The sequence below is a fragment of the Onychostruthus taczanowskii genome, unplaced genomic scaffold (genome assembly GCF_017590055.1).
Source record: "Onychostruthus taczanowskii isolate IOZ18803 unplaced genomic scaffold, ASM1759005v1 scaffold9, whole genome shotgun sequence".
Lineage (NCBI taxonomy): Eukaryota > Metazoa > Chordata > Aves > Passeriformes > Passeridae > Onychostruthus > Onychostruthus taczanowskii.
Window position 1 is genome coordinate 14,582,043 of NW_024506993.1, and position 26,477 is coordinate 14,608,519.

The 26,477-nt window shown below is 43.8% G+C and overlaps 1 protein-coding gene across 6 annotated transcripts in view; it reads left to right on the top strand.

The window, feature by feature from the left end:
- POC1A (POC1 centriolar protein A) overlaps window positions 1–26,477 on the top strand; it is a 73,526-nt gene that overhangs the window by 24,038 nt on the left and 23,011 nt on the right. For 2 of the 6 annotated variants that reach the window (XM_041425764.1, XM_041425765.1), the window contains exons 1-9: window positions 4,121–4,153; window positions 5,345–5,429; window positions 6,093–6,264; window positions 7,157–7,336; window positions 8,415–8,522; window positions 9,785–9,900; window positions 14,116–14,249; window positions 22,173–22,241; window positions 23,911–24,006. In XM_041425764.1, coding sequence (XP_041281698.1) covers window positions 4,136–4,153; window positions 5,345–5,429; window positions 6,093–6,264; window positions 7,157–7,336; window positions 8,415–8,522; window positions 9,785–9,900; window positions 14,116–14,249; window positions 22,173–22,241; window positions 23,911–24,006 — 978 coding nt within the window. In that variant the 5' untranslated portion in view covers window positions 4,121–4,135. Of the gene's footprint in view, window positions 1–2,320; window positions 2,390–4,103; window positions 4,154–5,344; window positions 5,430–6,092; window positions 6,265–7,156; window positions 7,337–8,414; window positions 8,523–9,784; window positions 9,901–14,115; window positions 14,250–22,172; window positions 22,242–23,910; window positions 24,007–26,477 lie in introns of those variants that run through there. The other 4 variants (XM_041425766.1, XM_041425770.1, XM_041425769.1 and 1 more) reach the window with 3 other exon arrangements.

Consider the following 26,477-nt stretch of genomic DNA (forward strand, 5'->3'; position numbering starts at 1 on the left):
CTGCAGTAGCTTTTGCAGCATGCAGAAATCACAGCTTTGGCAGGGCTGCCAGTGCAAGGCTCTGTCGGTGTGACAGACGGGGCAGATCCTGGGGCTTCTGGTCTCTTTCTGATTCACTGTGACAGAGATAAGCCCAGGGAAGGACTTGCTGAGAATTACTAGATAATGCCTAAAGGTGGCAAACTGGGAAGTGGCATTTGAAAGAGGCACGCTCAGAGCTTTTATCATCCAGAATTACGGTATTCTTCCCAAAGAAGCTGCCTAGACGGGCCTGACTCATCTCTAATGCAGCCGCGTGTATGTCATCCCGTTTTCCCGCTGGCTTTTCCCTCTCTATCCCAGGGAGCTGCTGCGGCCCCGCCTGCCCCCCGGTGGCCACCCGAAGGACGGCAGGAGTCCCTCCGGGGACACCGGGCGACAGCGCACGGCCGGAGCGCCCGCTCCCCGGCTGGCCCCAGGAGGGGCTGCCCCCGGGGACACCGTCTGTGAGGGACTGCCCCAGGCCGGGGCGGATAACGCCACAGGCATGTCTGAATGGCTGAACCGGGCTGTTCAACACTATCAGCTCCACCGCTGGACCCAGTGTGTGCTTGTTGCTCCCAAGGGCACCTTTCCCCCTCTTGACATGAATTTCCTTTAATTCTTTCTCTTTTGACCTTTGCTCTGAACTCCCACAGGCGAGGGTGTCACACCAAAGATCTGCTCTCATCTCTGGCTGTTGGTGTTACACAGTGACACCCCAGGGCTGGGGTAAGCAAAGAAACCATCCATGGCCACCATGCTTGTGTATTATCTAGAAGGCAGCTTGGGGTGGTTTTTTGGGCGGTGGAATCCTTCAATTAAAGCAAATGTTCCTATCTCCTGCTTTTATAAGTGGGAGTGCAATCACAACATGTTTCCGGTTTTTTATTTCTCTAAAATGGATTCTTTCAGACCTCAGGCATATTTAGCATCATGTATATCTTTCTATTTCAGTAGAGAGAAAGAAAAGCTAATACTCAAATGCCAAAGAATTTAATGAGGAACAGATCAGGCCATGATAGAAACCACTTCAGACTTCCAGATCCAAAATCCATAGCTATGTGGGCAGAAGGGCCATGTGTGAGGGAGGAATGTATCTCTTCAGATGCAGTACCTCAAAGGGCAGGCAGGAATGCAGAGCTTTTCAGGCACACAAACACCCCTGAGCCAACAGATTGTCTGCTGCAGGAAGGCAGTGCATCAGGGAGAAGGAGGGATGGCTTCCCTGAGAAGACCAATTCATGGAATTGTGTTCATGGCTCTGCATTTATGAACAAAGCAGGAGTCATGCAGATAAAGAAAACCAGAACATCTCTTGTCCAGATGGCTTGAGTGAGGACTTGGGCTTTGCTCCCCCAGCCCGACTGCTGGGTCATTCATGGATGGAATGGAAACTACTGCTTTTGGGTCTCATGCCAGAGATGAAGCAAGTGAGTCCATCTCTCCCAGATAGTTTTAAACCCACTAGATAAAAAAGTGCAATCCTGTTCAAGAAGTTTGCAAAAACAATGGGTTGACATCAATGAATCCCTGATGCTTTGGGGTAGGAGATGTCAAGAAAATTATTCTCCATGCTATCACTGCTGTTTCTGCATTTCAGGGATCCAGAGAGTCACATTTCTGGAGGTGTCAGAGGGGCCCAGCCAGAAAGCTCCCCAAAGAGGGCCCTGGGATGGCCAAGGCTGCAGCCAGCCCAGCTCCTCCCTGGTGAGGACCCACTCCTGGTGCAGCCAGACACAGCCCAGGCCTCTCCCTGCCCACAGCCCCTCAGGACAGCTCTGTGGACACTGCTGGGCTCTGGACTCCCAGCGCTGCTGGCTCTGGGACAGAGAAGTAACAAGTTCCCTTCAGCAGTTTCTGCTCGGGCTGCTCCCCCTGCCAGGACACCACTGACATCAGTGGTGAGATCTGTGCCAGCCATCACTGAGATGTCACCTGCAATGTCCCCACAGCACAGGCACCACAGTGATATGCCAGAACATTCCATTGGAACCTGCTGTCTGTTGGTGCCAGTTGGTCTTTGCCTGCCAGCTGGTGGGACACAGCCAAGCTGTCCAGGAAGCCGGCCATGGAGCGAGAGTTCTCATCCCTGTCCTTTCCAGAGAAGCTTTGGAAAATGCTGGAAAGTGACCAGTTTCAGTCCATTTGGTGGAGTGAGGGTGGAAAATGTGTGGCCATCAACAAAGATCTCTTTGAAGTGGAGGTGCTGGGCAGGGAAGGTCAGCAGGTCTTCCACACACAGAAAATTAAAAGTTTCATGCGACAGCTGAATGCATATGGATTCACCAAAATACAACGGGATTTCCAGAGATCTGCCTCCCTGCCCGAATTCCTGGCAGAGGAAGCAGCAGCTTCTGCTCACAACCAGGTACAGCAGCTGTTCTGCACAGCTACTAATGCTTGTGATAATGTGGGGGGAAGAGGGACCTTCACAGCAAATAAGGCCTCCTTGTAGAGGGCCATTTGCAGGTTGAAAAGAAGCCACTTTTTATAAGGGGGCTTATAAAAATGAGGGAGAGGGACATTTTGTGCAGGCAGAGAGAGACAGGACAAGGAACAGTGGTTGTATAGTGAAAGAGGCCAGGTTTAGATTAGCTGTTAGGAAGAAATTATTCCCTGTGTGTGTGGTGAGGCCCTGGCACGGGTTGCCCAGAGAGCTTGTGGATGCCCCATCCCTTGAAGTATTCAAGGCCAGGCTGCATGGGGCTCTGAGCAACCTGGGATAGTGAGTGGCATCCCTGCCAAAGGAGCGGGGTTGGCACCTGATGATTTTTAAGATCCCTTCCAACCCCAGACAGTGTGTGATTCTGTGATGGAGGGGATGGGGATGGGAGTGAGTGGTCTGGTTTTCATTTCCTTCTCAGGCATGTTTGAGTGACTCTTTCTGACTAGTAGAAATGTGGGTAAGATACATTTTGGTGAGATCTACTGAGTTTGAACCCATTTAAGGCACAGACATGTTCAGCATAACCTGATTTCTCTGAATGTCTTTGCTCCGTGTCTTGCTGCATTAAATCTGAAACCTTCCTGTGGCACTTGCCCAATGCCAAGCTGATGAATCAAAGGACCAACAAGATTACCTGCTCACATCTGCACTGAAGCTGCTGAGATATAGTGGTGTTTTAAAAAACAGTTGTTCTGCTTTTGAAAATCCCACACTGCTCTGCTCTCAGGAGGCAAAACCCCAGGGGTGGTGATGCCTGAACACAACCATACAAGCTTTAGGTTCTACACGGCCCTCAGGGTACATGATCCTCTGCTGCAATTTGCAGTAACTGGGGAGATGGCGGCAACTAATTCTTCTCCTTTGCCTGTTTTAGATCCTCTACTACTATAACCCCAGCTTCAACAGAGCACATCCCTGGCTGTCAGAAACGTGCAAGAGGAGAGGGGACCTATATGCAGAAGAGATGGAGGAAAGGCCCCTTTAGAAGCTCAGATGGTCAACCCAAGCTTCATGGAGAGGCAGATCTGGGCTAACACAGGCGCCTGTTAGAGAGCAGTCACTGTGCAGTCCATAGTGTCTAATTAATAGTGCTGTTCCTAGACAGAGATGAACAGCATTGGAATAAATAGATTTGAGTTGGTATTAAACCACTGGAAGAATAAACCTTTCTCGGCTTTGCACAACCCCGGGGTGAGTTCTTATTTGGAACACTCACAGACCAAGCAGAAGCAACTGCTCTCCCAGCAGCTGAACTACTTCTTGGAAGGGGTTCCACTTCTTGGAAGCCGGGCTTCTTAGCCCTAGAGAACACGGCTCTGTGGTGCTCCCCCGGCTGCGATCCGGGGACGGCCCCAGAGCAGCAGTCAGACAAAGGAGCGGGGCGCTCGGCACGGAACGGGCTGCCCAGGGAGCGGCACTACGCCTGCCCGGAGAACTGCTATAACAGCGCCGGACGGGGCTTTCCCAACGTCCGGAGCCCCCTGACGGGGCCGGCCCTGCTCACAGCAGCCCACTCCACGCTCGGGACCCTCCGCGGCCCTGAGGGACTCCGGGGCTCCCGCCCCGCGCCCGCCGCGCCGCCCTCAGGCCGGGCCCGCCCCTCGCAGGGCGGGGCCGTTGCTACGGAGCGCGCGCGGCGCGGGAACCGAACGGCGGCCGCGGGGCGTCATGGCCGCCCTGTGCGAGGTGAGCGGCGGCCGGGCCGGAATGGAAGGGAAAAGAAAAGGAAACAGCCCGTGTGGGGCCGCTGCGGCGGGGCCGGGGTACCCCGGCGTGCTGCGGGGACTGCCGCCCAGCGGGGGCCGGCGGTGGCAGCCCTTGGGCCGTTGTGACTGTGCCGGGAAGAGTGAAAGGGGAAGGCAGGGCTGGTGCCGGCCCGGCGGTTCTGGTGCTGTGGGGCGCCCTGAGGCCGCGGTGGCGGTGGGAGGCAGTGCTGGGCTCAGGGGGGTTCAGTGCTGCTGTGGGGTGGCATCATGCAGGTGGGGCTCCAGGAGCTTGGTGCTGGGGTAGCCCTGGGTGTGCGGTGCTGCTGCAGCCGGGGTTGGTCTGTGTTTGTGCGGAGCGGCAGCTCCAGGCCGGTGGGGCGGTTCTGCATCTCCGGGGGCCGGTGCTGAGGGGGGAGCGCTGCCCTGCTCTGGGGCTGGGTGCCGGTGTGGGCTGGGGGCTCCGCTCGCGTGCTGAGTGGGAAAAGGCTGTGGTGGGGATTGCCGGGGAGGCAGTGGCAGTGTGTGTGAGAGCAAGGACTGAAGGCTGATCAGCCTGTCCTGAACTCTGGGCAATTTTCAAGTGTTAAAACCTCTTGTAATAGTTCTCTCGGGTTTTTGTTTTTTTTTTTTTGCCTGACCTCCGGCTTTTCTTGGCCTTTGCAGCAAGGTGCTGTGGGAAGGGTTATGTGTCACTCTGTTTTACTGTTCTCATTCCTCCTGTCTGTTTCAACAAGTGTGTTAAATGTTGCGAGTTTGCCTCTTCTGTGGAAATAGTTGCTTCTTGGCTATACCTAAGCTGAGCTGAGCAGCTGTCAGAGCAAAGCTGGGCTTGGCTGCCTGCTCAGGTGATCATGGACGTGGCTTATCTGTTCTACAGTCAGCTTTAGAGTCTCTGTGCCAGCAACATGTTGTAAAAATGTGTGAGGGATTTGTGCAGTCACTCAAGATCCAAGCTAATAACAGCTTGGATAATTTGCTTCTTTTAAAATTTATGGTATATGTGAAATTTGTGTTTTGTGTTGTGCAGTTGCCTGCACAACAGTTCTTGCCTCTACCTGTTTTTTTTGTGGGGTGAATATGTGTCTTGGTTCACTTCTTGTAGAAATAAAATTGTTTTATTGTACAAAGATGGTTCTTGAATCTGTAGCGTCTGAACATTCTTGTCTTCTAGGAAGATCCATCCCTGGAGAGGCACTTCAAAGGCCACAGAGATGCTGTCACTAGTGTGGACTTCAGTCGTGCTAAGAAACAATTGGGTAAATTGTCTGTGTTTTGATGGCCAGAGGATAAAGCAAGATCTGTTCTGATTTAGTTAGAGGCGAGGAGCAGTGGAGGGAACAGCTCTGCAACAGCAAAAGTTCCATTGCTTCCTGCTAACAGCAAGCTGAGCACTGCTCCACTCACATTGCAGGCTTGTGTTTTTAATATGTTGTGAAGAAACAGCTGACCTCACTTTGGTCAATGTTTTGCCACAAGGGAGAGGTGTTGGAGGGAGGTGTAGCCAGGGTGCTTTTAAGTCACCAGCTCACGGGTCTTCTCTGCTTATTTTGAAGTGACAATTAACCTGCTGCAGCTGATACCTGCCTCTTCCAAATAAGAAAGTGAAGAGATAACCTTCATTTCCTGAGTGTGTGGAAGATTTGCACCCTGTGGCTGTTGCATGGCTGGACTCTTGGAATTAAATTGTCCAAAGTAATGCATGGCTAGCCTTGTTTTGTTTGAATTACCAATGAAATGTTATGCATGACAATAATGAAATAAACAGCTTGCAATAGACTGGCGAAGTTTCAAGGGCAATGTATTGAGATTGCTGGAAGCTGTGATGGGGAGCTGAGTGTGAAATGCAGTTTTAGTGTAATTAGAGGAGAGCTAATGCAAGTTTGGTTTGGTGTGGCTTTGGTTTTCCTTTTTTATTCCAGTAAGTGGCTCAATGGATTCGTGCCTGATGATCTGGAGTATGAAGCCTCAGATGAGAGCCTATCGCTTCTTGGGCCACAAAGATGCAGTTCTGTGTGTCCAGTTCTCACCTTCTGGTCACCTTGTGGCTTCAGGCTCTAGAGACAAAACAGTCCGCTTGTGGATCCCTAGTGCGTGAGTACCTGTTCCCTTCTGCCTCTCTTTGTGTTTAGCTATGGCTTGGAATTTCTCCTTACTGCTTTGTAGCAGTTCTCTGGCTGTGGGACAGGGATCTGTTCGAGGGACAGAAGAACCACTGTGTCTTCTCTTCAGTCTGTGAATGTGGAGCTCCTGGTGGTACAGTACATGCTGGAGACAGATTTTGGACCAAGAGTTCCATGAACCTCTTGGATCTCTAAATACGCTCTGCTTTGGATCTCTGAATATGCCTTGTGTTTATTTGCCAGAAAAATATATCTTGTGTTTATTTGGAAATGATGTGTAAAGAAAAATGAACACATTTGAGTTGTCTTGCCTGGCTGAGTTAATGGCAATTTGCTCACAGCTGTACAGCATCAGGTGTGCTGAATTCTTGTGTGATGTAGCACTGGAATGGCCAGCTGGAGCACGGGCCATTGCAGGAGCAGTTGTGAGGTCGTTGACTGCTTGGCTCTTGTTTCAGTGAGCTGTGAAAACACCTCTCTCCTTGCCTGCCTTGCAGCGAAGGACCTGGCAAGAGTACAGAACCAAAGTGTCTTCTTTTGCCTTGATCTTTTTGTGTTTAAATGGTTGCACAAATTAGCTGTAGCATTTTTTCCCCTTTGTAGGAAACATGGGTTGTTTCCTGTTGGATTGGCCTCCAGTATGCAACTGGAACAACTAGTTTTAGCTGTGTATTCTGTACTGGTCGTGAAGCACGAGCAAATTTGGGGTTGATCAGTGTTTTTATCCTAATGTGGTCACATGCAGTTCCCATAGAAGCGGGGGTTACTAGCACTGCTGAGCGTACAGTAGCTCTATGTTTTCAGGTACAGAATGCCTTTCCTGCCCTTTGTGCAGTTTTAAGGAGCTCTTCCCTTTTGTGTAGCAAGGGAGAATCGACTGTGTTCAAGGCTCACACAGGAACCGTGAGAAGCGTTCATTTCTCCAGCGATGGCCAGTCCTTAGTTACAGCTTCTGATGACAAAACAATCAAAGTGTGGACGGTTCACAGGCAGAAGTTTCTGTTCTCACTGAGTCAGCACATCAACTGGGTTCGCTGTGCCAGGTGAGTATGGCCCTCTGACAAGCAGAGATGGAGATTTATCCCTCAAAGCAGAGACTGGTGCAACACATTTTTGTTCAGGGTGATTCAGGTGTGTCTAGTGACTGAAACATATTGCTGACCTGCAGAGACATCCTTTGAGTAATGGTTTGCACCCACTTTGTGATTCTCCAGTAATCTCTGTCAAGCAGAGGCTTTCCTGCTTTGTGATTTGTTCTGTGTTTTGTTTTTACCTGGTGAGGAGAATTCTGTGTCTTGAAGTTGCTAATAGAAAAAAGGGAGAGGTTTCTGCTGTAATTTCAGCTTAGTTTCTTAGACTTGCAATGTCCTTGTTAAAATGATCACCAGTGTTACCTCTAAAATGTTTTAAGTGCTGTCATGATAAGAACATTATTTCCTGATAACTGTTTCAGATTTGCTTTGAAGAAGTTATTTATGCATACATGTATCTAGGCTAAAGCCATCATTCCTCTATAGGTGAAAAGTTCATTACAGTTCTGCAATGTGGTGGCAGTGGGTAGTAGGACTACAGATGCCCACAGAAGAGCAGAAAGGCCAGGATGTCCAATGATCTGTATTTAGGAACTCAAGTCCTGGTTCTGTAATGTGTATTCCTGTGAAGAAAGGTCTGGATCTGTCATGTGTATGATATTTTGATATGGGAACTTAATATATTCTCCTAAAGCACTGGAAATGGTGCAGGCTCTGCTGCAGCTGTTTTCTTGTGAGTGGCTGTATTGCTCTGAGCTCTTGTGGCAAAGGCAGGAATTGTTTTGAATCAGAGCAGAGAAACAACTTGAGGTGCACTTAAATTAAAACAAGACACAAGATCTCAAGTCAGACTCAAGACCTTCCTGAGGATTATTTTATGTGCTCGTGGAGTTAGGGATAGTTTGAGTACTTAGGGCTTGCTTTCTTTTCCCTCAACTTAGTGACTGGATTTTCAGTCTCACTGATGCCTCTGTGACTTCTTGAAAAGCTGGGTGTGTTTGCCAACATACTTTGACACCTGGCCAAGATCAGTCGACCCCTACTCCTTTCATTTGAGGGCTTTTGTTAATTGCTGTAACTCTTTCCTTAGATTCTCTCCTGATGGACGATTGATAGTGTCATCCAGTGATGATAAAACTGTCAAGCTGTGGGACAAAACCAGCAGAGAATGCATCCACTCCTTCTGTGAGCATGGAGGGTGAGTACCTGGTGGTGATGTGTGAAGTGGGGTTGCCTGGGGAATTTACACCTGGTTTGTGAGGTTCAGAGGTCTCCGTCCTGGCAGTTTTAAAACTGCTTCAAAAACCATTAGCAAACCTCTTACAAAAATAGCCATTGTGGGGGCCCAGTGCAGAATTGCCCTGGCCCCTTTGACTGATCAAGGTTAGAACTATGAGGGTTGTATTTCAAGCACATCAAGCCTCTGTTTCTTTGTTCTTATTTATTTTCGGAGATGCTTAAATTCCTTATTTCTTCTTTTATTTTGCTCTGAGTCGATGTAAATTAAAAGTGCAAAATTCTACTGACAAAATGGCACTTGGATGCTTTGATTCATCTTCAAGTTTTTTAATAATGAGGTTATTCAAAACCCCCACTTTGCATTCAGAAAAACAGCTGTAAAATTTGGAATGTAGCAAAAGATAATTTACCCAGAAACATAAAACAAGTCTTCAGAGAACTGAGACTGGAATCTCCCTAATTCATTGCTGCACTGAATTTCTAGTGCAATATTTTGTTATTTCTAGGTAATATACAATGATAATAAGACAAATTCAAACATTATTTTTTTCAGTGCTCTCAAGTACGTGTCTTGTCCAAACAGCCTATTTAAATATCTCAACTTTTTCAGTACTTGCTACAAGAATACTCAAAAGATAATTAATTTTATCCAGTTTGTTTTGTGAGGAGTTACAAGGTATCTTTCCCTGAAGGGTCTGAGGCTTTTATTGTACTTATGTATTCAAAGTAAAAATTGATTGGATTCAGGTCCAGAAAGAAATATGGCTTCAGCCTTGCTACTTTCCAAGTGGCAACATACGATTTCAGGCACAAATTCAGTAAGTTCCATCTTAAATTTAATTAACAGAAGAAAAGTCTCTGTTCAGTCTTGTACACATCACTTTGGAAATAATGTTAATAGCAGACATATATTATGCAAATATTAAATGAATACTTGAAAATGTTGTTGTGACAGTTGGATCCATCAGATTTCAGGAGGTTTGTGTCTGCAGCTCCTACACCTGTAATGTGAACTACTGAAGATATGCTTAGGTAGGAGCCTGCAGTCTGGCTGGAGTTAGAAGCAAGGTCCTAAGAGAAATTCAGTAAAATAAATTTTCAGGTTGTCTCCTCCTTTCCTTAACGTTCAGTGAATCATGGTGTAGCTTCCCTTGCTGAAGAGGCTTTTTTGATCTGCAGCAGGAGTTGCAGGTAACAGCTGGGTTTGCTTGCCCTTGGCAGGTTTGTGAACCACGTGGATTTCAATCCCAGCGGTAACTGCATTGCCGCGGGCGGTACGGACAGCACGGTGAAGCTGTGGGATGTCAGGATGAACAGACTGCTTCAACATTACCAAGGCAAGCCAAGAGCTTAAAAAAGTTGAACCTTTCATGTATTGATGCCAATTGCTCTGAAGTCCAAGGATTGTTTCTCCATCAGCTGCTGCTTTTCCGAAAAGGCACTGGGTTAGGCCTGCCAGCGGGAGCCTTTCTTCCCCGACATCATGCTTTGCTTTGTGTTTAGCTCCAGAGCTAATCCCAAAACTGTCCCATGTTGCAGGTGGGCATGGGTCTTACCTGTGATGCCATTTGGCTCATATTCACTGTTACTGAGAAGGTGGTGTGCCATAAAAAAGTTCCTCTGAATAAGCCTATAGGAGGAACCAGAGCTGTATTCCAGCAATTCAAAATGTTTGGCTCTTTTATGAGAAAATTAGGAAAAGTTAACAAAAAAAGGAGAATCAAAATCAATCAATTGCAATTCTATACTATGATCCATGTTTGTGGTTCCTTTTCCAGACTCTGTTTTTCAGCTTTCAAAATAACTTTGATGATGCCAAATGGCATCTCTTCCCATTACAATTTCTTGTCCTACTGCTTAGTGCTGCTGTTTGGTAGATCTGGAAAGGAAAAGGGTGCTTTCCCATCCCTGCCAGCTTCTGTGAGATTGATTGACCTATTCTGTGCATTACTTTCTTCAGCCAAAATGTGGCTTTTCTTTGCTAATAACAGTTTTTAAGGCTACTGTGATATTTTAAAATGAATACATTCTCAAGCACTTTTTCCAGTGTTGATGGCTTATTAAACTTAATTTTGCTAACTTTCCCCGCTGAACTGTTTCGGGCATCCTCATAAAGCAGATCAGAGACATGAGGCTGGAGCTTGGTGTGTTCTTTCTGCCCTCAACATAAGCTTTTGTGCATTCCTGCTGTGACAGCCTCCCAGCTTCAGTCATTCTTCTGGATCACAGTCACTCCCAGCTCTCTGATACTTAACAAAATCTAATAGAAATCAAACTTTTTGGAGACTTGTTCCAATTCGTCAGTATAGAGTGTGCCATTTGTGGAATAAGTATTGTTAACTTGTGGCCCATATCAAAACTTGGAAATGCCTTCCTGAAGTCTTGTTGCTAAAATCAGTAGTGTTTTTAAATATTTGGGCAGTGTCAGGTTGTCCTTTAACCTGCTTTATCAGCTTTTCAATGGTGGCAAGATCTGCAGTGCATGTTTCCAGCCACAGTATAACTTGGCTCAAAAGTTGTCTCTTCCTGCTTTCCACTTGCTACTGTTAAATTGTCCAAATCTAATGTGGTTTCGACTTGGCTGCCAGGTTTATTTTTTGTCTTGGAATGATATTTTTCCCTGGTATCCCACCCTTACCGAATGACATTTTAGTGTGACACCCTTGTATTGAAGTGATGATTTTCCTGGGGTGAGTGTTATTTTTAACAGCTACTGTGTAAGTCCTAACTGTGTATTAAACCTTTAACTAAAAATAGTAATAATAGCTGAAGAACCTTAAAGTGCAGTGGTGGTTTTTTGCAGTCACTTCATGCACCTGTGGCCACAAACTGATGTGTTTGTAACATGTTCTGGAGATGTTTATAAGTCCTGCCCTTCTGAGGCCAAAACTAAATCTGATTTAGTGTTGTGTCTCCCCTGTGAGGCTGCCAGTCCTGCCCCACTAGATGGCATCTGTGCCTTCAGAATGTGCTGATGCTGCCTGATTTCCAGGGAATCCATTTTAAACATGGAGTTGCATGGAGGAGTTAATAGATGAGTAGCCCTGCCTCGGGCTCTTGCGTCTTAAGGTTGGGCTGGTTTCCAGCACTGATTAGTCTTTTAGCAGTGTTGCTCTTGTTGCCAGCACTTGTTCCAACTGTGACATTTGTAAATGAAAGCTGGAAGTAGAGAGCAAGCTGCAAAACCTTTTGTGTGGTGTGTTTTTCTTTGAGCCAAGCAAAGTATGCTCTGGTCACGTTTACTGTACAGGAGAGCACACAGATGCTTTATTTGGTTCTCTGCCTGGCACTGACTCTTTTGTACAGCAGATTTTCTACAGCCCCTACAAAAATGGCCAATGTTTATTGCCTGACATTTTTTCCCTGTCCATAGCTGTGTGTGGGACACCTCTGTAGCAGGTCTATGGAAACAGCTCTAACCGGTCTTTTATTCATGTTTAAAAAGAGTAATTGGAACTTCTATCCAGTTTGGATGGGGCTGATGGTGGCTATCTGTTCAGTAGAGACTGGCTGTTTCAAATTCATCTTGATTTATCTTCTCCCTGGTGATATTGAGGGTTGCATTACACAAAAGAAGTGTTGTGGGACTTGGCAGTTTTGTGCAGGCTGGGAGGACTCAATTTTAGATGTTTACCCCCAGTGTAAGTGCCCTAAGAGGCTCTTACTTTGCTGGGGCTTGGCTGGCAGAAGGATGGGCTTGTAGCAATGAGTCAATGGGAGATGCCACCTTGTTCTTGTTCACAGCAAGAAATAAAGTGAGGTGGCAGGATGTGTTGGCTCGTTTTTTGGAGAGGTGTTACGAATGGTCTTGTGGGAGGTATGAGCTGCTTTGACAGTAGAGATGAACTTTGCTCTGAGTTTACAAGAGCCAGTAACTCCTTGGGCACAGAAGCTGTGACTACTTATGCAGCCAGTCTGTGTGTATTTTTTCCATTATGAAAAGGACTTTTTGTGAAGCTGGAAATACTTTATTTACCTTCTGGAACTTGGTAGATGTGATACATTACTAACCTTGTCTATTTCTGATGTGATTTCTTTCAGGACTTTCCTTAGTTGACAGATACATTTACATTTATCTGAATATAGACACTAAGGGGGTGAAGAATACTACAAATTGCTCAGAATAAGATTTTCAAGGGACAAATATATTTATTACTCTTTCATAAAAAAAAAACTCCACACAGACCTTTTTCTCCTTTAATACATAGCATGATACAGGGTTGGGGATAGAGGAAGATCTGGCTGTGTGACAGACAATATTCACCAACAAGAATAACAGTCTAGAAGTTACCTGTGTTAAGGTTTTCTTCTGTTTTGTAACAGTCTGGGTCAAGAGGAGTTGTTTTCAGAACTTAGCTGAGGTATTTAGTGTTCCTGAGAATTTCAAAAGTAGAGGCATTCTGTTTTACAGTTGAGCAAGGTTATTTCAGCTATCTGCTTCAAATCCACATATGCAAAAAATAATATTTGCTTCTAATGTACTTTAAATGGTATTTTAAGGGGTTTCTTAACATGCAGTGTGGATTCAAAATGCACAGTAGACTCTCAACAGAACATAAATTTAGTTGGGTGTGATATATCAGAAGTAGTAGATTTGAGATACCAGAACATTTGGAGGGCATATAGTATAATTAAGAATAATTGGATGGTTAAATCCCTCCTCAGGCATATTAATATTCTGTAATGTCACATACGCTCAGGAAGCTGGGCATATGTGAAGTACTGCGTGTTCTCATAAATAAATATGTTCAATAGCCTGTTCTGTAAAAGTTTGGGGAGGGAAAAAAGTCATATATTAAATGTTTAATGTTACACTGAACTTCAGTGAAGTTTGACTTTTTTCCTAGAACATTTTCTTTAGCTTTTTTCAGAATAAATCTTGGGCTTCATCTTCGTGCAGGGAAAATGGCTTTATTGCAAGTTCACACTCCTGATAGTTTGTCTATTTGTATTTGTTTTAAATTTTTGGTGAGGCAAATAGGATGTCTGAGGAAATAATGCTTATACTGGACCATCTTCAAGTTGCTCTTATTTCCTAGTTTCTCTTAACCCCAGTCTTGGCTAGAGTCAGATAGTAAATCAAAAGAAGCTGTGCAGTGTCAACTGAGTGTCTTCCATTGTAATTTCAGTCTTCTCAGCATCCTAAGATGCAGATTTTAATCTAGAATGACTTGAGAGTGAGGCCAGCAGCTCCACAGTAGTAAAGTACATCAATGTCCAGCACTCTCACAGAATCCTGTAGTTCACTTGCACATACAGTATATTTTGGGGCTATACTGGAAGCTTTTGTAGCATTAAATCTCCCAGAAAAATTGGCAAAGCTTCCTTTTTCCTTTCAGTAAAGTAGTGCCTATTTTTACAAGAACTGAGTTACTGTTATTGTTCTCCAGTGCTTTGAAGAGCTTTTGTGGAATGTTTCCCCCATGATAATTTTCCTGTTAAATTTTATAACAGAAAATTGCAATGTGCTTGTGCTTTATTTTATTCTTTTGCCTTGGGCTTATGTAAACTGGTCTTTGTGAATATTATACTTTTTTTTTCCCCATCCTCAGTGCACAGCTCTGTGGTCAACAGTCTTTCCTTTCATCCCTCTGGAAACTATCTGATTACTGCTTCCAGTGATTCAACTCTTAAGATTCTGGACTTGTTAGAAGGAAGACTTCTCTATACTCTGCATGGTCACCAGGTGAGGCAAAGCCTTTTTTACAGTAATGTACAGACTCATAATAAACTGAGCAAAGGCAGGCTTGAGACTTTCATTCTTCCTGACCAGAAATGGTTTGAAAGCTTCCTTGTGTAAAATCGTGATTATAATGCTAATCATCTTTGAGATCATCAGTGTTTTGAAGGGAGGGAGGTAAGGCAGGAATGGAGAGAATGAGAAAGCAAGACTAAAAGTGAGCTCCAATACTGAGGATTCAAGTCTGAGGCAGAAGGAACTCAGAGCAGCACCCTTGACTCTGACTGACCCTGTCAGCCCCCCTCTAGTGCAGTTCTGTCTCCCTCTCTAGAGAGCTGCAAATAACACTTGGCCCCCTGACACAGGTGTTTTGAAGATAAATGCTGTTCACCTGCAGGAGACTCAGGAACAGTAGTAGTAACATAGAGGATATCTATTTTGGGATTTGATTTGGGAACATCTTGTTAATGGACTGAATCATACAATTGAAGGTGATAAATGGTGCTGGTTGGTTAAGTTTAACTGATTGGCCTATTAGCATTATGCTGCTGGATGTGTTGCTTGTAAGGTTAATTTTATGAATGCTTGGAGGTCTCTTTCTAAGTCTTAAATGAAAATAAATAGACTAATTTCATTGTCCATGCAGAGTGGGGTGTGAAAAAGCAGGACTGCCTTAAGGGATCCCTTTCCAAAGGGGCAAAGAGAACAGAAATTCTTAACCCACTTGTCTCTTTTAAAGTGGGGGCTGAGTTTTAAAGCATAAAAACTGTCAGGGAAAAATCACAGTCTGAAGCTTTTTGGAGATGATGGGGATTGTTGTGGGCAATAATGGTATCTATGTAAGCTGTAAATCTGATAATTCTGTCTTCTTGTGGCTTTGTTTAGTGACTGCTTTGTTTGATGTCTAAAAAGATCAAGTTTCTTCTGTAACTTATCTTTTGCTATATATTAATAATTTTTTTTTGTAATTTAATGGAAAAAAATAGGAAAACCTTATGCTTAAATCTTTGATGAAGTAGAGCTTTTATTGAAATTGACCAAAGGGTTCAACTGTTAAAAGAATGGGGAGTAGATAATAAATGCTGGTTATCCTAATATGTCAGCCTTGGCTGTATAAAACTGTTCTTGGAGCACTACACCAAGTGGATGCTCCTGTCAGTTAGGGGCTGCAAAGCTTCTGTTGCCTTAATCTTGTTTTCATGTTTGTCTGTTGTGTTAATCTGCCAAATGAGTTCTTGGGAAGAAGCTTCCTGGAAAAGGGTAAGTGTTGGAAGAATGGGAAATCTTTACACTTCCCCCCTTCCCTCAGGAAGGGATGTGCCTGGTTATGGCTCAGCAGGAGGCTGAACCTGCTTTCTATTTTTCTCCCATTTGAGCTGCTAGCTGTGCCTCACTGCAGTAGCACCAAAAAAAAAAAAAAAGAGTTTAGCATTGAATGAGAGTCCAAAACTGATTATGGTGATGGAGGTTCTTCACAGTGAGCAATAGAAAGTCCCTTTAGGCTAATGTTGTACTTAACTCGAGGCTTTAAAAGAACAGTTTGTGGATCATCTATTCAAGAGTAGAATTAAAGCTCCCTGTTCTTCCTCCCTGCTGCTTCAGATCAGTAAAACAGTGTCTGCCTCTTTCTCCTGGGCATCTAACTGGCGTTAGAAAAGCTTCCTCTTTAGCACAGCTGAAGAGTAGCTGCTGTTGTGGCATTACAGCTCCTTCAGTTTGGAAACAAGTGCAAGTATTGAAGTGGCTGGTAGAGCTTTCTGGTTGCCTCTAAGGGTATTGCACTGAGATATCTGTGGAACCAGTCCTGGCACAGTCCTGCCTGGCATTCTCTGTCTGGCGTGTGCTGTATTGTTGCAAGTTGGTTCTTTTACTGCCTGATTGAACAGATACCTTGCTTGTGCTTTGTTCCAGTAAGCCACTGTCAGTGGCTACAGGCTGAGCTGTCACCAGGGGTGGATTCCTGCACTGGCTGCATCTCCAGCTAGTTCTGCTCATAGATAAATCCATGTTACTTAATAATGAGGGACTTTTTTGTCCCCTCTGTTATTACTGTGACTTGTGCCAGTATCCACAAGAGGCTAAAAACAAAGTAGTGTGGACTTTTTGGTCATTCAATTGATTTGCCTTTTTAAATGAGTGCTGCAGGTTAGTCACCAGATGGACAATTTGTTCTGAAGATGTTCTTGAGTTGTGACTTTTTGAGGTTGAACGTTCTGGTTGACACTTTGTTCCTACTTTTACAGCTGGCTGCTGTTACATTGTTCTGGGAAGGCTGCATGCAAGTGGACACTTAAAGGGAAAAAACCCTACGGTGCTTTAGACATACTTTGACGCAACTGCTGGAGTGCCAGAAATTTGTTAGCAGCTGATTAGCTGTAGTTTACATGGGGAGGTTGGCCAAGTTTACATTGCTGTCTTTAATTGAAATGTAGCTGGCCCCTTGTAGCAGGAGGATCATTGGAGGCAGAAGTTTGCAGCTTGGAGCTGACATCTTGCAGCTGCAAAATATCATTCTGTATTGTGCTGCATATTTTGGTTCTGGAGCGCTTCAAGCTGTGAAGGGCTCTTATCTAATTCTATACAGATGAGACACTGGCTTGGTATGTAAATCCGCCTCTAGTACTGAATCATTGTTGAAGAACAGAATGTTTTGAGGTCTCTAAGCCACCCCCAGAGAGTTGCTAGAGGAGAGCAGGTATGTACATGGTACTTGTCTGCCCTTTGGAGTGGTTTAATTAGAGCATTTCCAGACTGACTTCCTCTGTGGAATGGAAGTTCTCAGTAAATATTTAGAAAACATCTCATGGTTACATTCATAAATAGGAAGAGAGAAAATGCAAAGTTACAATTTTTCAAGCAACCTTGCCTTGAATTATGAAGTAGCTACGTTTTACCTAGCTGGGCAACATCAGTGCTCCCTGCTTTGCTCACTGACTAATGAGTGAGGTCTCCTGAGCAGGTGCACAGGAGACAAATGTGCTCCTTTACTGTCAGCTGACAGCTCTGCCTAGGTGGCATTAAACATCTGTGCAGGCCTGTCCTCCTTGAAGAGTATGGGGACATCTCCGGGCTACACAGAAGTCAAACAAAAAAGAAAGAAATATGTGTTGCAAACAACAGACACAATTGACTTTAGGCTAGCATTTCTGAGTCTCAAAAGGAAATAGGAGTTCTCTGTCCTTGCCCTGTGTTTTTATAGACTGAAACTTTCAGGAGTTAAAGCTGCTGAAGATTCAGCTGTAAGATGCCAGTATAAATTTTCCCTATGTTAGTTGTAGCTCTTACTCCCTGGTGAAGGAGGATGCAAACATGTCAGTCTTGCTCAGGAATTTTTCAAGGCCCAGTGTACTGAGAATCCTTGGGGCTTCTTGTCAGAGGTATTCCACATGAAAACATCCTTTTTGTCAAGGCCACCTCTGTTGCCTGTGCTTTTCTCCTTGCTTCCCTTCCCTTCTTCCTTTCCCATGTGACTTGCACTCTCCTCCCATGCATGAAGCAGCTGAAGGCATGGTCAACAGTGGCAGTGTTTGTTCTCTGTTTGTTCTTAGTTCTTTTATGCCTAGAACCAATGATGCCAGGGCTGAGGTCCCAGTGTGCTGGTTGCTGCTGGATTTGCTTCTCAGGCCTTGTCTCCTCTCATGTCTCCTGTTTCTCTTTGCACTAGTTAGTCTGTTCCTGGAGAGTTTGGCTGAATATACTGGCTCCCACTTTTACATCTCCTTTTGTGGCAGTGGAAGAGGAAGCTCTCCTTTAATTCAACTATTTGCATCCTCTAGATATGCCTTATTCCAATTCTTAGCTTTTCCTTGCTCTCTTACCAGGCTTTTCGCTACTATGCATTGGTTTCTTGCAGGACTGAAACAAAAAAAAGTGAAAATCTACTAGCATCCTTGACCCCACTTGTCTCTCCAGCTTCCTTCCACACTGCCTCTCCTTTCATAGTGCAGGCAGTGCATCATTAAACTGCTCTTCTCTGGCTTATTCCTGGACCCGCTCCAACCTGGCTCTTGTTTCTTCTGTTATGCTAAAGCTGAAATGTTACCTCTGTTCCTAGCTGAAGCCTGAAAGTCTGGCCTCTCTTGACTTGCCTGTTGGTGTTGGCCCTATTGTTGTTGAAGTGTTGTGCCTTCTATGCCCAGCAGCTCTGGGAGAAGAAAAGGGCATTCAAGAGAGATTTCTCTGTGATTGTCAACTCATTATTTATGGATGGTACACATTCATCTGCTGCCTGTGTGCAGGTGTGACTCTGGGTTCCAGTCATTTTTCTCCAGACTAAACTCTCAGCCTTTCTCTTAAGTATTTCTTTCAGAGACATCTATTTTTAGCTCTACCCTTGAAAGCTTTGTGTTCGGGGATGCTATTCCTGTTGTCTTATGTCACCCCTGTGTCAGTTGTTACTGATGCTATTAGCATCCTGCCAGTCACTTGGTGGTGTAATCTGTGTCCTGGCTTCAGATCCCTTCTCTCTTGGTGATTAATGCATTCAAGTCATTCAGAATAGTCTGACCATCTATTTTGAAGGCCAAACGTAATGTTTTATGTAAGCTGGTCATCCTGTGAAATGCTAGGGCAATAAATGCCTTGCAGTCGCTAACCTCCTTTGTAGGAAGTGGGAAAATAGGCAGAAGGTGTAATCTCTATCTCTGCACATAAATTATGTAACTTGCTGGGCCTCACCTTTCTCACCTCTGAAAGCAGCTAGAAATGGGCTGTCACCTGGTGTTTCAGCTGCCATGCCATGCATATCTGACCTTGCCTGAGTTGTGTTCACTGGGAATGCTGTGGCAAACAATGAGGCTTGATGCTGTTATCATTCCTTCTCTATGGTTCCTTTTTCTTTATGGTTGCTTTGCTCCATCCAGTGTTTGAGCTTTTTGTCCTTTTCAAGGCTCTCTGGTACTTGCCTCTACCTTGCCTGGTACACTTTCACTAGAGGGGATGAGTTGAATGTCGATTAGCAATTTCAGTGGATGACTTGTTGCCCTTTTCTGTATTTTCTTCAAAATTCCTGCAGCTCTTCCAGTATCACTAAAGCTGCTGTTATAATTTCAAACTCTATGGCCATGTTCTTCTCACTCAACAATTCCAGTGGATGACTTGTTGCCTTCTTCTGTATTTTCTTCAAAATTCTTGCTGCTCTTCCAGTATCACTAAAGCTGCTGTTATAATTTCAAACTCTACTGGATATGCACAAAAGATTGACAGTCCTGACGTTGACCTGCTGAGGATTAAACAGAAATGTTCCTTACCACTGACTTGGTGTATGTCATTGCCCAGCCCCTTCTTCCTGCAGCTTGCTGTCTAGTCTGAGGCAAGAATCTGCTGGACTTTGGGGATTGGTGCTAGCAGCTTGTGGGGATCACCTTGGGCCATGGGGGTTCAGACTGGAAATTCTGAACCTCCACAAAATACTAATAGAGGGTCATTTGATCCTGCTACAGAAAATAAGATCCTTCTACAGATCCGGTAGAAGAAGGTTGCTTCATCCCACAAGTTCTAGTTATGTGGGAAATAAGCTTAAAATTCTCTCCACAACTTCTGTAGAAGAATATGCAACTGCTACTTTTTGATACTTTTAATGGAAGCAGTAAGTTAAAAGAGGGGAAGAAGGAAGGTTTGAGGTCTTCATTCTCCAGTCTCATGTCTGTCACCCAGGTCTTCATCAGAAATCTGCTGGATTTCTGCTGTGCTTTCCTGGGACGAATGGAAGTTAGGCTGTGTCTAATAACTGGCAAGTGTAGCTTTTTATTTTAGTTTGGTGTGTCAATATTAAATTGCAAGGGCATTTGGCAAACTGTCGCTATAGCAAACCTGTTGTATCTTGGAAGAGTTCTGGGAGTGTATGTAGCAGGAATACTTTTTCACTTAACTTATGTCAACAAATCTGTAGAGTTTGTTGCGTCTGTAGACTTGTTTGTTCCCTTTCTTTCAATTTATAAAGGCACATTCAGTCTTTGATATAATTTTCTATTTTGGGAAGAATATGTTCTCTTGAACTTTTTTTCCCTTCAGAATGCCATGACTTTGGAGTCAGTTCATTGCCTGTTTTGATGTGATTTGTGTTGTACTAGATTTTGTCTAAATACACTGAAATATTTAGACTGATAAAAATATTTTTAGGAAACACTGCTCCTTTCCAGTGTTCCTTGCTTGTGCTTATTCCTGAACACTTTGTCTTAAATTTTTTTCTGCCCTCCTAACTCTGACTGGTTTATTATAGTCCGGGAGCAGCTTCTGTATGCTCAACTTCTATTATCTTGGAGCGATATTCACCACTGCAGTTTTCTGGCTGTGGGCTTGTTTCTGTGCTTTCTTATGCTTGTCTTTTGCTTTTGCATTTTTTTAGAGCCTCCATTCCTGACATGTGATTAGAGAGCTGAACACTGGGGTGGGTGGGTGGGAATAAAGGCAGAGGCACAGTTTGTCTCAGCTGATTGATGGCAGTGTCTTTGGTCTGAAATATCTCCCCTAGTTATTGCTGTGTCAGGTGAGCGAGCTTAGTCACACCAACGACCGCGCGTGCGCTTTGGAGCTGCTGCTGCTGGATCGTTCCTGGCAAGCCCTCTAGTGAGGTGTTGCTAGGGGAGGCCTTAAAACATTTTGAAATCACTGTGTGTTAAATGATAATATGGAAACACCTTGATGTGTTTTAAGGAAGCTAAAACTGTTCACACTGGGATTGAGCACAGCAAGGTTCTCGTTTTGCTGCCATAACCTTGTGCCAGCATGTTTGGAAGCCCACAGGACTGGGGCACAGGTTGCAGTGAGAGCTGTGTGCTTATCTCACAAGCAATCTTTGGGAATTTGTCTAGCTTCAGGATTTACTGTGTTGAGTTCACTTTTACAGAGAAGGCAAAGAAAGGGCGTGAGGTTTTCATGCAATGTCCTTTAGAAAGATGTGGACTCAGAATTGCGTCTCCTTCCAACAGGGTAGAGAGAATCTTCTTAATTGCCTTCTGAGATACATGATCTTACTTGAAAGGGGGTAACTGCTTCTGTCAGGAGGTGGATGATCACGTGGTGGAGGTTTCTGGTGGTTGTTGTGGCTTTTCTGGTTGTTTTGGTGTTTGTTTTTGGTGTTTCCTCCAACTCTCCCCAGCCTGTCAGCTCCATAGGCAGCCTCTGGAAGTTCTCATTCTGACCTCTGCCCATGCTGCTGAACAGTCTGCAGAGGAATGTGTTCAGCAGCTGACATAAAACTCCATTATCTGGGTTCTCAGCTGTTTACTCTGAGCAGAACAGTTTGTCTGTTGTGCCTGGGCTTGAACACACGTAGCAGTTCCTCAGCTCTGTTTAACTGCAGCTCCTGTCTCAGCCTGCCATGTGTATCCTCCTGTGTGCTTGCTGGAAGGTGGAAAACATTGAACTAGGTGTGTGGTGTGAAAGATGTGCACTCAGAAGCATTTAAAGTCTCTCAGAACTGAGTGTTTTAAGCATGAGGCTTCTAAAAAATGTAAATGCTGTGCAGAGATGATCCTGGATGCATTAACTCTGGCATCTCTCCTATCAGACTACTAGGAGAAATGCAGTTTAAACCAGCCTACTATACAAAAACCTCATAGTTTCAATACTTTTAATAAATGAACAGGAGTTTTATAAATTGCTAATTCTAAAGTGAAGAGGGAATGTTTGAGGGGAGCAAGAAAAAGCCTGGTGCTGCAAAAATTGGTTTATTCCTGTCTCTGCCATGGATATTGAAAAGTGGGTGTCTTAAACTGGGGTCAAAAGTGTGGGAAATGGTAAGTGCCAGCAAGCTTAGCATCTTAATTATGGCCCATTTACTTGACAGGTAAGAGCTTTTTAAATCTTGCCTCTAGATTGCTGATGTCAAATGATAAATACCTTGTGAAGCTGTAATGAATGGAACATTGTAACAATTCATTTTCTTTTATCTTTTTTTTTAAACTTGTCTTTTAAATGTGTTTGCAGGGACCAGCTACCTGTGTAGCATTTTCAAGAAATGGAGACTTATTTGCCTCTGGAGGTTCTGATGAACAGGTACCTGATTAACTTCTGAGTTATAATCCAGATTCACATTTTCTTAAAAGCTGCTACTTATGATCCTGGATGCATTAACTCTGGCATCTCTCCTATCAGACTACTAGGAGAAATGCAGTTTAAACCAGCCTACTATACAAAAACCTCATAGTTTCAATACTTTTAATAAATGAACAGGAGTTTTATAAATTGCTAATTCTAAAGTGAAGAGGGAATGTTTGAGGGGAGCAAGAAAAAGCCTGGTGCTGCAAAAATTGGTTTATTCCTATCTCTGCCATGGATATGGAACATTGTAACAATTAATTTTCTTTTATCTTTTTTTTAAACTTGTCTTTTAAATGTGTTTGCAGGGACCAGCTACCTGTGTAGCATTTTCAAGAAATGGAGACTTATTTGCCTCTGGAGGTTCTGATGAACAGGTACCTGATTAACTTCTGAGTTATAATCCAGATTCACATTTTCTTAAAAGCTGCTACTTTTTGTTCTCTGTTGAACAATAGGGAAAGCAAAAGTGTACCCTTTGTCCAGTATGCCTGGACCATGCTGAAACAACTTGCTGTTTTATTAACAAAAATCTGGAGGTCAAACCAAATTTTTGTGCTGCTAATCTAAGACATGTAGCCCAAGAAACCCATACTCAATTGCCAAACTGCAAACAGGCCCATTGCATGAGCCTGTGCTGCAATTATGTCCTGGTTTTAGCACAGTGAGTTGCCCTGCTGCAGACACAGACAGGCTTCAACCCAAAGCAGTGGTCTGAGTAAGGATCATCAGTCTTCAAAGAGCTGTGTTGCATTGCTCCTAATCCCCAGGTTGGACCAGGTGGCAATGCCCATCTTGAACAGCACCTTTGTGAAGGGACAGATTTGTCTATTCACTAACAACATCATTTTTTTCTCCCTGTTGCACAGTGGAATGGCCTTGTTGGTTAACCATGCAACAGTGAAAGAAAATGCTTTTATTTTATGCAAAGCAGTGATGCAAATTTGTAAATGAAGAATAAATGTTCCTTCTGATAATCAAATGAGCTGTCTGGATTCTTGGGTGTCTTGCAGACCTCTGAAATTGTTGATTGATTGCTCTTTAACTTTTTTAGACTTGCAAAGTCTCTGCTGAGGCATTCACTCCATGGATTTCCTCTTGATACGTTGAAGTGATTTATGTGTCAGAGGCCACTTTTCTGTACTGTCTTATGGAAAGCAGAGGCCTATAATTGGGATTTAAGTTTGGTGTCCAGCTGACAAACTAGCTTAAGATCTCTGGTGCTGGTCTTAGTGCTAACTCTCCTTTTCCTCTGAGTCTCATGAGAAATGAGTGACTGAGTTGGGGTGTGGCTGATAAATGTTATAATGCTGAGCATGGTGTTTTAAAATATTTGTGGTTTTAATGGTGTATTCTTCATGTTGCTTTGAAGTTCTCTTGGTCATTCTAGTTTAATGATGTTCTTGACCCAAAGAATGCTGAAAGAGGTCATTATCCATTGAGAGCTCAGTTAAACTGTCTGTATTTAGTAGCATATTTACAAACAACATCCTTAATTTAATCAATGGCAAAGCTCTTCTGGGGAAACTTCTTGTGGATTTGCTGATTCTTCTCTGAAGGGTTGAAAAAAATTACCTATAAGCAAACTTAGATGGAAAACTTTAATGGAGTTAACTTTCTGCTGCAGGTGATGGTATGGAAGACTAACTTTGATGCTGATTATGGTGATGCAGTGAAACCACAGAAACATAGCAGCAGTGTGGAAGGGACCCATGGCACTGGGGTAAGTCAGCAACCAGTAATTGTGGAGAGTTCCTTTCCAGTGCACTTGGTGCAGCATTGGAGTGTGTGACTCAGGTGGCTGAACTGTAGAATCATCTTTCTGTGCTGTGTATTTGAGCTGCAAGACACTTGTTTTTTTAAGTAACCTTGTATTGTTTTTGTTTAACTGTACTTACTTCATAGGGCAATTATATATAATGATCTTAAAAGGAAGATAAACTTAGTGCATGTATAGATGTGTTTTCTAGTAACAGCCACTGTTTAGGAATGTGTGGTTCATAATGACATGAATGATAGTTCACCAAAAAAGCAGATGTAAGCAACAACTGAAGTTGGTTTTGCTAGCTGACATGAATTCTTCAGGCTGGTGTCAGTCCTGAAAATAGAATTCACGATATCTTTTCACTGACAGTCAGCAAAGACAAAAAAAATTGCCTTGTGTAGGTGTCACACATGACAAATAGGTGACATATTGTACTGGAGCTTCTTTCCTGAGTACCTGGAGACATTAGTTCATATCTGCTCCCTGAATCATGTGTTGAGACCTCTGAGTTCTGACTGTACCTGAGGATAAATCCAGCAGCTGAGCAATTCAGTGATGCACTGATCTGAGTGGAACTTAGATCAGTGCATCAGATGCTGATACAAAAGTGACCCTTGAAAGCTGCTGCCCGTAAAAGCTGTAATTTTTGCACATGGTGGTGATTCATTTACAGGTCTTTATTTTGCCTTGTCAGTCTCTGGATATTTTTGCTACATTTGGGTATACTGGTAGGATTGTGCTGTGTGTTATTACCATGGCTGGTGTTTGGTTAATCTTGTTCAGCATGAGCTGTAAGCTGAAAGGCTTTCTGTGAACCAGGGGTCTGTGCATATGTGGTATTGCCCCAGCTGAAGGGCAGACTTTAGGCAATGTCTGTTTCTCTGTGGCAGTGTCTTTGACCATATCAGTTTAGATCTTTACTGGGGTACTAAAGTTCTCTCTCAAGCACAATGGTGTTTTTATTTAATATGGCTTCAGTCCATTGCTGGAGATATTGGAATAGCCACAATATTTTGGGATGAACAAGATTTGAGTTTGCAGTCTAAGCCTGATGCCCTGCTATGTGGAGTGCTGTGTAGAGAAAGCCTGAGGTTGGTTAATGTAGGTTAGTGGGAGAGCACAGGAGGAAGCAGTCACATAAGGAAGAAGGTGAAAGTGTTTCTTGATCCTTGGCTTGTTTTGGCTAAATCTGACTTCATTCTTTTCCTCCCCTCCTGTTCTCACTCTAAAGTTATGCAGGCTATGAAATGATCAGTCCAATGACCTCTTTGTTTATTGGCCTGTTGAACTGGTCTAGCTTTGAACTCTATCTGCTTTAATTTAAAATATGGCATAGTGTAATACAGGGCTGAAATACATCATAGATACATCCTTTCTGGGAGAAAAGTAACACTTTTGGTTTGTAGCATGCTTAATGGCTTAAAAAATGTAGACAAGGTATCAGCTAATAGGAAATGATAGTAAATTTACCCTCTCCTGTGCTGCTGTTATTGCTACAGCATCCTATCCAGTAGTCTTAAAGAAAGGAAGAAAATGCCTGAGCTCTTCTAAAGCTTAGCTTTTCATTATAAAACCTCTTAAGATTCATTGAAGTCCATTGAAGGGAGCTGCTGAACAAATCCCTTGAACAATGCCTGACCACCTTGAACATCTGTACCTACAACACAAGTGTTTCCCTGTGGAAGAGGGTTTACCTGGCCAATCATCCAGTAAATGCTGCTGGGTTCAGCTGTTTGTGTGCCACTGACAGCAGATCTGTCATGTGCTGGTGGCTGACAGGGTTTGCTCTAGTGATGCTCTGAGCCTGTAGGAAACAAGGCACTCTGTATTCTGAGGTGTCAGGTGTTGGTTTGGCCCAGGTGCTGTGTATTTGCAGAGGAAGAACTGAATCCATGCTCAATCATGCAGCAGAAAGATACTTTGATTTGGGGTCCTAAATTACTTCAAAGGAGTTTTCTCAAACTGCCATCCAAATGCAAGCTTTGGCTTGGGCATGCAGCAAGGGAGGTGCAAAATACAGCTAGTACTAGATCCTTGGATTAAGGCAGTTAAAATTGCTAAAGTTAGGAGGGGAAGAATAAATAATGTCCTCTGAGACATTAAAGTTTAAGATTAAATTTAGAATTGATCTGAAATGTTCTTTGCTGTTAAAAAGAAACTGATATCTGAAAATGGCTTCATTCTCTAAGTATAACCTGAGCATGAAATGAAGATCTTGGCTCCATAGTAACTTATACACTCATGTCAGTCTCCTCTTTTAAGTGAATGTCATGTCTTGTATCTTTTAGAAATAGATTGTGCTGGGCTCTTTAAGAGTACCACCATTCCTACAACTCACTGCAAGACTTAAATTTCACCATATTTTAATTTCTTTCTTGTATTGAGCCAAATGCTTGCTTTTATAATAGTGAATTGCTTATTTTGATGGG